Source organism: Cryptomeria japonica, chromosome 11 (assembly GCF_030272615.1).
Source record: "Cryptomeria japonica chromosome 11, Sugi_1.0, whole genome shotgun sequence".
Taxonomy (NCBI): Eukaryota; Viridiplantae; Streptophyta; class Pinopsida; order Cupressales; family Cupressaceae; genus Cryptomeria; species Cryptomeria japonica.
The window spans coordinates 372,360,783-372,369,229 of record NC_081415.1 but is presented as its reverse complement, the minus strand read 5'-3'; the positions used below and the strand labels follow the sequence as shown (position 1 = coordinate 372,369,229).

Genomic DNA, 8,447 nt, shown 5'->3' with positions numbered 1-8,447 from the left:
TTCTATGCACAAATAAAATTGCATTCTCTTAACATATTTTCACTCACACACACTCTCTCTCTCTCTCTCACACACACACACACACACAAACACACACACACACAAATGTATGTGTGTATATGTTTAACTATTACACTTCAAGGAGGTGCAAGTTCTAGTTAAAATATGTTAAGATATGCGAATATAGAGATAAAGACATTCAAAATTTAGAATACATGCCAAAGGGTTTGTAGCTTAATTGGCTAAACATGATTGGTGAAGATGGTGGTATATGATTAAAAAAAACATCTACCGAGATCCAAACTCTCTTAGGTGCCCTCAAGCTAGGTTTGCCTGTGTCTATTACCCTAGGATCTTGTAACGTCTGTGAGTAGTCCACTACGAGGCATCTTCTAACCAAAATGACGTATGACATAATCCACATAACTAATCATGTCATTCAAATATATCTTGCTTAGGGTTAGTTTACTCTAATAGATTGATTAATTAAAGGCTAACTGATTAATCTAACATGTTTATTAATTGTGCAATTTGTTTCCAATTTGCGGGTCATTAGGAAGGACCTATAATTGAGGCTCCAAATTATCTTATCCTAAAAATTAACCGTGTCCATGAAATTAGTAGAATTCTTTGGATGGTAAGCCAAATATAATTCTAGGTGACTTTAGCACACAAGATCTCTTTACACATCATTGTTTAGACAAAGACGACTTCTAATTTAGATGTATTCTTTCTTATATTATTTTAATCCACTACATAAAAAACAGATCTCATATTATTATAATCTAATGCATAAAGACAGATGCAAATATCTATTTAATATAATTGTTTCTATAATTTTTTTTCAAAATACACTTCCCCACTATTGTTCTGGTCGAAAAAGATAATAAATTAAGCTGCAACGAGGCAAGTTCTAGTTAAAAAAATATGTTGGGATATGTGAAGATAGAGATACAGACAAGGGATAAAGACATCCAAATTTCAGATAGACACATATATACCTCTCGGGGCCTTGTTCTTGTCAGAAAGAGGCAAATTAAGGTACGGTGGGCCCACACCCACAGTCAATTCTACGGCGTTGTTTTAATCCGTGTGAAGAAATCTTACACATTAGCTGTCATCTATCATTGGAAAAATCCCCCCACAGACAATATGACCGTTGGTAAAATGGGTAATGGAAACGGGTTTCTGTGCCTCGTTCACCGGGTTTCTCACCGTTTAAAACTGGCTGTTGCAGTAAGCGCCGTCAAACGGTTATATCAGAGGCTTCAGGCTAAGTGGACAGAAGAGAGAGGAGAGAGTGTATGACAAGAAAGCACGTGATCGTCGGCAATCAGCCAACAAATAGGAGTACCTCGAGCAATGGGAGGCATCTACATCCGAGACTCATTCCAGGGGCAATAAGATCGGATTTCGGGCACAGATCATGAAAGAGCTGGGTGAAAAATAGTTCTCTAAATCTTTGTAAAATAGGAGGTTTGCAAGATCGGTGATGGTGACCATGGCTATGCACAGCTTATACTCTGAAATGTTGCTGGTTCTGCTCATCGTCTTCTCATCTGTTGCTGGCAGCTTAGGAGGTATGTATGTATGAATGTTATGATTTGTAACTCTTGTGGTGTTTCAGATATTGAGTAGATTTCAGTGGTTAGACCTTGAGAGTAACATAGGGTTTGGGGCATGGCAGGGGCATTTGTGGGTGTTAACATAGGGACAGCGGTGAGAGACATGCCATCGGCAACACAGGTGGTGGCTCTCCTGAAAACACAACAGATAAAGCATGTAAAGCTGTATGATGCTGATCGAGGAATGTTGACAGCACTAGCGAGAACGGGCATAGAGGTGGTGGTAACAGTGCCCAATAACCAGTTGTTGGGCATAGGGCAGTCAAACTCTACGGCAGCCAATTGGGTGAACAAAAATGTTGCAGCCTATGTTCCAGAGACCAACATCACAGGCATCTGTGTGGGCAGTGAGGTGCTGAGCACTCTTCCCAATGCTGCCCTGGTTTTGGTGTCGGCCATGAAGTTTGTTCACTCTGCTCTGGTGGCTGCTAATTTAGATGGGCAGGTGAAGGTCTCGTCTCCCCTGGCCTCTGATATAATCCTTGACTCCTTCCCGCCCTCTCAGGCCTTCTTCAATGCTACCTGGAAATCGGTGTTGGTACCCATGTTGGATTTCTTGAGGCGGACAGATTCCTACTTGATGCTGAATGTTTACCCCTATTATGTGTACATGGAAGGGAATGGAGTGGTGGGATTGGACTATGCCCTGTTCCGGCCCCTGCCTCCTAACAAGGAGGCGGTGGACTCAAACACCATGCTTCACTACACCAATGTCTTTGATGCCATGGTGGATTCTGCCTTCTTTGCAATGGCCGACCTCAACTTCACTAACATCCCTGTGGTGGTGGGCGAGACGGGATGGCCCTCCAAGGGGGACCCTAATGAGCCCGCTGCTACCACTGACAACGCTAATTCTTATAACAGCAATCTTGTCCGCCATGTCCTCAACAACACTGGCACTCCCAAGCATCCTGGCATCCCTATCAACACATACATCTATGAACTGCTCAATGAAGATGAGAAACCTGGTGCCACCTCGGAGCAGAACTGGGGACTGTTCAATCCTGAGAATTTATCTCCAGTTTATACTATGCATTTAACAGGTTCAGGCGTGGTGCTTGCCAATGACACCACAAATCAGACCTACTGCATAGCAATGGATGGGGTGGACGCCAAGCTTCTCCAAGCTGCATTGGATTGGGCATGTGGTCCAGGCCAAGCTGATTGCACCGCTATTAACCAGGATCAACTCTGCTATGAACCTGATACCGTTCAAGAGCATGCTTCTTATGCATTTGATGCCTACTACCACAAAATGGGCATGGCATCTGGATCTTGTGACTTCAAAGGGATGGCTACAGTAACTACAACGGATCCAAGTAACTTTATCTCTCTTTCTCCAATTTCTTTTCTACTTATCTTCTCACACATCTACACATTGTATGTTTTCCCGGGTCTGCTTCATGACCCAGATCAAAATTAACACTTACAAGTATAGTTTCAAGTGATATTGTTTCTACAATGCATTAAACTATTAAATATTGTACGCAATGTCAAATGGATCATAGATGGCCATGAGATAGATTCTTCCGAACTTCAACCACCCACCCATGGTCCCAGCCCAATGTGAAGTAGGAAACAGAGGTTAGGTTCACCAATTACTAAGTCTCCATCCCCACCTCCAATACTCCATAATGTTCATGAGAGACAGGTTCGTGTGAAACACTATCCATCAAGTCTAACAAGTCTAGTGATCCTGAGATTCTTTCGAACCACTACTCATGAGTGCCCTGATGAAAATTAATGTTGAATTCCTCTAAGGTAGAAACAATAATCTAGGACTTCAACAAGGTTGATCATATTGCATATTGCAATTAAGATAAATTGTGGTAGACTTCAACAAGGTCGATCATATTGCAATTAAAATGAATTGTGGTAGATGTCTTCAATGTTAGTTTTTACCACTCTGCAGTGTTTCAAAACTAATCTTATGGTCTCCTTGATTTCAAAAGAGTTGCTAAGCTGGGAAAACTCATTGATATTTTTCTTGTTTATATTCTGCAGGTCATGATTCCTGTATATTTCCAGGAAGGTAAGCAATCTTTTCTGTACAGGCCAGAATTTTTGTCTATATATAGAAACATTGATTGTGCAATTTGTGTATAAATGAGTATCAGTTTCTGAGGGTTTCTCTGTGATAGTGGAATGCTAGAGTATCAGTTACTCAAGAGTTTCTCTGTAATAGTGGAATCCTGAACTAATAATTTGTTTTTGCAATTGTCCCCAAATTTCTTTGACCACAGAGCTACTGCAAATGGAACTTTTGCGAATGGTACCACATCACCAGCGTTCTCCAATTCCACCGCTAACAGCAGTCCACAGCTTCTTCTTCCACAAGTTCAATCTCTCTTCGTTGCTGTTATGCTTTATAATGCTTTATTTTTGTGGTGAAAGAAATTTTTCCTTGTAGAGAAAATGAGTACTTCTGTTGGGTGACCAGAAGAGCAGAGAAGATCAGCTAAAATTGAACAACATACCTATTTCTTCACCAAGTGAGTGTAGATTGCACTGATTCAACATACATACATACTCTTGTCTGCAGCTTTGAATTCAGAAGAGTTGCTGATTTTGTTACCAGTTTTGTATGCAGCATTTTTTTCCAAACCCTCATATATCTAGGGTAATGGACAGTGTTTGGTTGGAAATTCGGCCATAATTAAATGAAATCTTTGAATTCTTGATTCTTCCTACAACTTCTCTGCAAATATTGGAAGGGAAGTAAGGTTAATAAATGCACAAAATAAGCACAATCAGACTATAATGTTAAATATGGGTAAGTGACATGTAGTTGAGAATGGTAATTTGATATTTGTATTCTGAAAATTGAATAAAAAGGTTGATGATAATTAGTTTAATAATTGAAAAATGAAAATTTAAAAGATGAAATTTTCGAATTTATTTGATGTTCGTGGGTTTGAGATGAATTTGTGGCCAAAAATCTATATGCTGAAAGGTTTTGATTCATCTTAATAATTATTATTTTACTATTCTGTAAGTTCATCTGATATTCTATCTTCTGCTATGCTTGTTCTAAATGTCTTGGAACTTGAAGGTATGTAAATGGGCATTCGTAATACTGTAAATGGGCATTCGTAATACTGTAAATGGGCATTCGTAACCTTTTTTAATTTGAATGTGCATTTAAAGATCAGAAATAGTTATATAAATTTACACTAGGCAAGCCAGATCTGGTTTTTGAATTTTTAAATTAGAAAGGGACAAATTTACAAGCTATATGGAGTCCACAATCTAATTAGCAAACAATTAAAATAGAGACTGCCACATTGATTAATAAATAGATTTAATATACACAATATATACATATTAAAGAATTAAAAAATTCGTCTAATTTTAATTATCATTTGTATTAAGTTGTGAATATGATAAACTTGGTCTATTGAATCAACCATAAGCACCCAAGTAAGCTCTTAATTTGATAGTAGAGTGGTGAGGCACAAAAGAACTAAAAGAAATGTTTAACATTTTATTTTATTATCTAATTAAGTCGCAAAGTTATGATCAGACTTGATTCATTGAATCAACTATGACTACCTCAATAAGCTCTTGATTGGATAGGAAAGTGATAATGAATGTACCCAAATAAGCTCTTGATTGAATGGGAAAATGATTGTGTATAAAAGAACTGGCGAACATTGATTGTATTATCTATACTCAGTCATAGATACAAGATTTGATTCATTGAATCAAACCATGAGCACCGAATAAATCCTTTGATTGGACAGGAGATTGATAGTTCGAACATGCATTATTTCATCATTTATTGTTAGAAGGAGAGCAAGCTTAAACATCATACACATTAAAGTTTTGAATTGGGTTCTGAGCTGGCTGGGTTTTAACGGTCCATCTGAGGCAGTTGGGTTTGGAAGCGAAGAAAATAAAAGAAAAGGGGTAATAATAAAATTATTGAGGCGGCCATGGGTGGGGAGTGGGGAGGCAAAGCAAAGATTGTCCTTCTATCTGCTTTATGAAAAGTAATAGGTAGCGAATGAAATTGGGTATGAATTGTTTCTAGTGCCCGACAGCGCTCGTAACTTTCAAAGATTCGCGCACTTTTCTCTCACACAAAAAAATAAATATATACATCGTGGTAGAGGAAGGACGTCCGACGAATTGACAAGATAAATAATTAATTTACGTACAAATGCGGTGATTAAGATATTCCTTGGGGAATTCTCTTCAATTTATGGAACAATCATTTTTCTCTGTTGAAACGATTGTGCGCTTTATTGGGAGGATAACTAGTTGAATAGATAATCATTTATTGTCGTAAATGAATTACAATTCGATATTTTTTTTTAATTAATTAGTATTTATATCAAAAGGAGGTGTAAGATATATAAATTAACATGTTAAAGATGTATTCTTTATTGTATATAATTTTGTAGTAAATTTTTTATGGGTAATTGAAACGATTCAGTAGTTCTTTATAACCTTTCTAGGTAATGGATCAGGTCTGAATAAGCCAACCACCATACCACCATATTAATTGAGATGGTAATAATTGATTTTGGGATCTAAATGGGATAAACAAAAAGCCTTTAACCAACTATACCACCATTTAGAGTTATTTTGTCATACAACTTTGAGATACATACAATATTTATTGAAACTTTTGAAATATCTTTGTTTTACATATTTTTTTATAGTTAATTGAACGAAAGATTTGTAACATTTTCAATTGTGAATATTTTTGTAGTTGATGATTCTCTTTTCTTGCATAAAATGAGCTTGGGAAGAGTTTTTTGCTTCTTCATTTTTTTTATTCCTACACATTAAAACAAGAAGTTAGTGGGACTTATATCATTAGGTGTATGGTTGGTGTTAAGTTAAAAGTACAAAGTGTAGAAAAAAATTGAATTAATAAAATAAATTATAAGTGAGAAAATATAATCTTGGTAACATAGAAAAATTGTTTGATGCAGTAATGTATGAATGTCAAGCCTACACATATACACCATGAAGTTGGTAATATGAGGTTAGATTTGGTTTTGTATAGCACATAATATGAAATGATAATAATAATAAAATATTGAAAATATATGTATAGAAGGTTAAATTAAAAAAATTACACCTAGACTTTTTTGTTGTTGCATAAAATTTATACTCATGATTCATCCCAACGATTCCCACTCAACCTTGCCTTGGGCTTACTTGGGGTGCCAATGGGGTGAGATGAGGCAAGACTAATCCCTTGGGGATGGATGCAATTGCTTGCAAGCCACACCCATTGGGTACTGTTATCACTTTTTTAAAAATGGATGTTCTCAGTCCATAATTGGCTAAGTTTTTGAAAATTTTGAGTCTGATATTGCCCTTGTTGCTTCAAAACTGTATTAAGTCCAAAGGGGTTTAGGGTTTAGGTTTTAATCGCTTTAATGTCTGATAAAAACCCTTTTTGCTTCTAATTTGGCGTTACTTTATTCACTTAAGTGATGGCTCCATTTATCATAAAAGTGTTCCCCCCTTGTCATTTACCTAGGCGGTCCCTTTTAAATATTTAATTTTTTGTTCGCTTTTAATGTGCCTTTTATAATGTCTGTCGGGCCTTATAAGCATCATGCAACTTTCTGTTGATCTGACGACCCGCGTTGATTCATGACCAAAAGGTGCTCGAAAGTTAGCTTCCGCGAAGTAGCGAAAGGCAAAAGTGGACCCGACATATAGGTTTGGACTGAAGCTAAACACCGATCAAGTTTCATCTGATCGGACAAATGACGTGGTTTCGTGAGATCAAGCTAAACATGTTTTAACCTTCGCGAAATGGCAAACGGTTTTGGTGGGTCCCCGAGACAAGCGATCTTCTCTGGTTAAAGAATGATCGGGTTGGAAAGAGATCAACGACTCGCGTTGATTCGTGGTTGGGAGATGCATGAGTTCTACTTTCAGTGAAATAGCGAAAAGGCTGGTGGGCCCAAGGGATAGGCAGGGCATGAAGCTAAAAGCAGATAAGGTCTGTTTTGATCTAGCTGTTCTCGTAGTTTCGTGGTTGCAAGCCAAACGAAGAATAATGTTCGCGAAGTCGTGAAAGACAGGTGGAGATCACACGAAGGTGTGATGTGGCATAACAGCTGCCGCTTTTTGTAGAGCTCGATAGTGATGTGTCGGGTGACACGTGGTTTTAAAAGTGGTTGAGGGCCTGCCTAGGTGTAACCAACAGTTATGTGGGAATAATAAAGATAGCATGTGGCAGATCAAAGGTGGAACCCAGGGTAGTTTCCAGGGCTATTGACCGACTGTCATGTGGCGTTTTTTAACCGGAGAACAAGTGGGGTAAGTAATTCTCGGATAAAGGGCCCGCTTAAAAGGCATTCATCTCAAGATTGATCCAACGCTTCTCGTTGTTTCGTGGCCCGAAGATGCTCGCAGCTTAACTTCAACGAAATGGTGAAAAACCGTTAGCCGTTAAGATGAGGCGCGGTTAGTAAGTAAAATTGACAGTCCCAGTTGGAGTTAAAGGTCGGGTGATTTGAGTTTGATCTAACGCTTGGCGTGGCCTCGCAAAGGAAAAGTGAACGACTTTTAAAGTCCGCGAAGTGGCGAAAAGGAGGTAGGGCCCGACACTAAAGCAAAGAGATAAAACGGAGATAAAGGTGATGTAAGTTCTCGTGATCCAACGACCGGCATTGTTTCACGAAAGAAAAGAGCACAAGTTTTATGTTCTGCGACACAGCGAAGGAGCGAAACAGAGGAAAGACTTAGATAAATTATGACCCGTTGGAGCCAGTTTTGAATTCAATTTGGCGAATTCAATTCTGAAAAGAAAGCCAAAGCATGCGGAGTTAATTTCCAAAAAACTTAAAT

The 8,447-nt window shown here is 38.1% G+C and overlaps 1 protein-coding gene across 1 annotated transcript; it reads left to right on the top strand.

The window, feature by feature from the left end:
* The first annotated feature begins 1,263 nt into the window (after nt 1-1,263).
* LOC131069475 (glucan endo-1,3-beta-glucosidase 3) lies at nt 1,264-4,310 on the top strand. The gene is made up of 4 exons (XM_058004912.2): nt 1,264-1,580; nt 1,688-2,944; nt 3,630-3,657; nt 3,869-4,310. The coding sequence occupies exons 1-4, from the start codon at nt 1,493-1,495 to the stop codon at nt 4,014-4,016; spliced, it is 1,521 nt and encodes a 506-aa protein (XP_057860895.1). The 5' UTR covers nt 1,264-1,492; the 3' UTR covers nt 4,017-4,310.
* Nucleotides 4,311-8,447: the final 4,137 nt, after the last annotated feature.

Excerpts from the sequence above, each read along its gene's own strand:
- LOC131069475 (XM_058004912.2), top strand. The coding sequence starts at position 1,493 with ATGGTGACCATGGCTATGCACAGCTTATACTCTGAAATGTTGCTGGTT. Across the intron at positions 1,581-1,687 it reads TGTTGCTGGCAGCTTAGGAG|GGGCATTTGTGGGTGTTAAC; the intron begins GTATGTATGTAT and ends GGGGCATGGCAG. Across the intron at positions 2,945-3,629 it reads AGTAACTACAACGGATCCAA|GTCATGATTCCTGTATATTT; the intron begins GTAACTTTATCT and ends TATATTCTGCAG.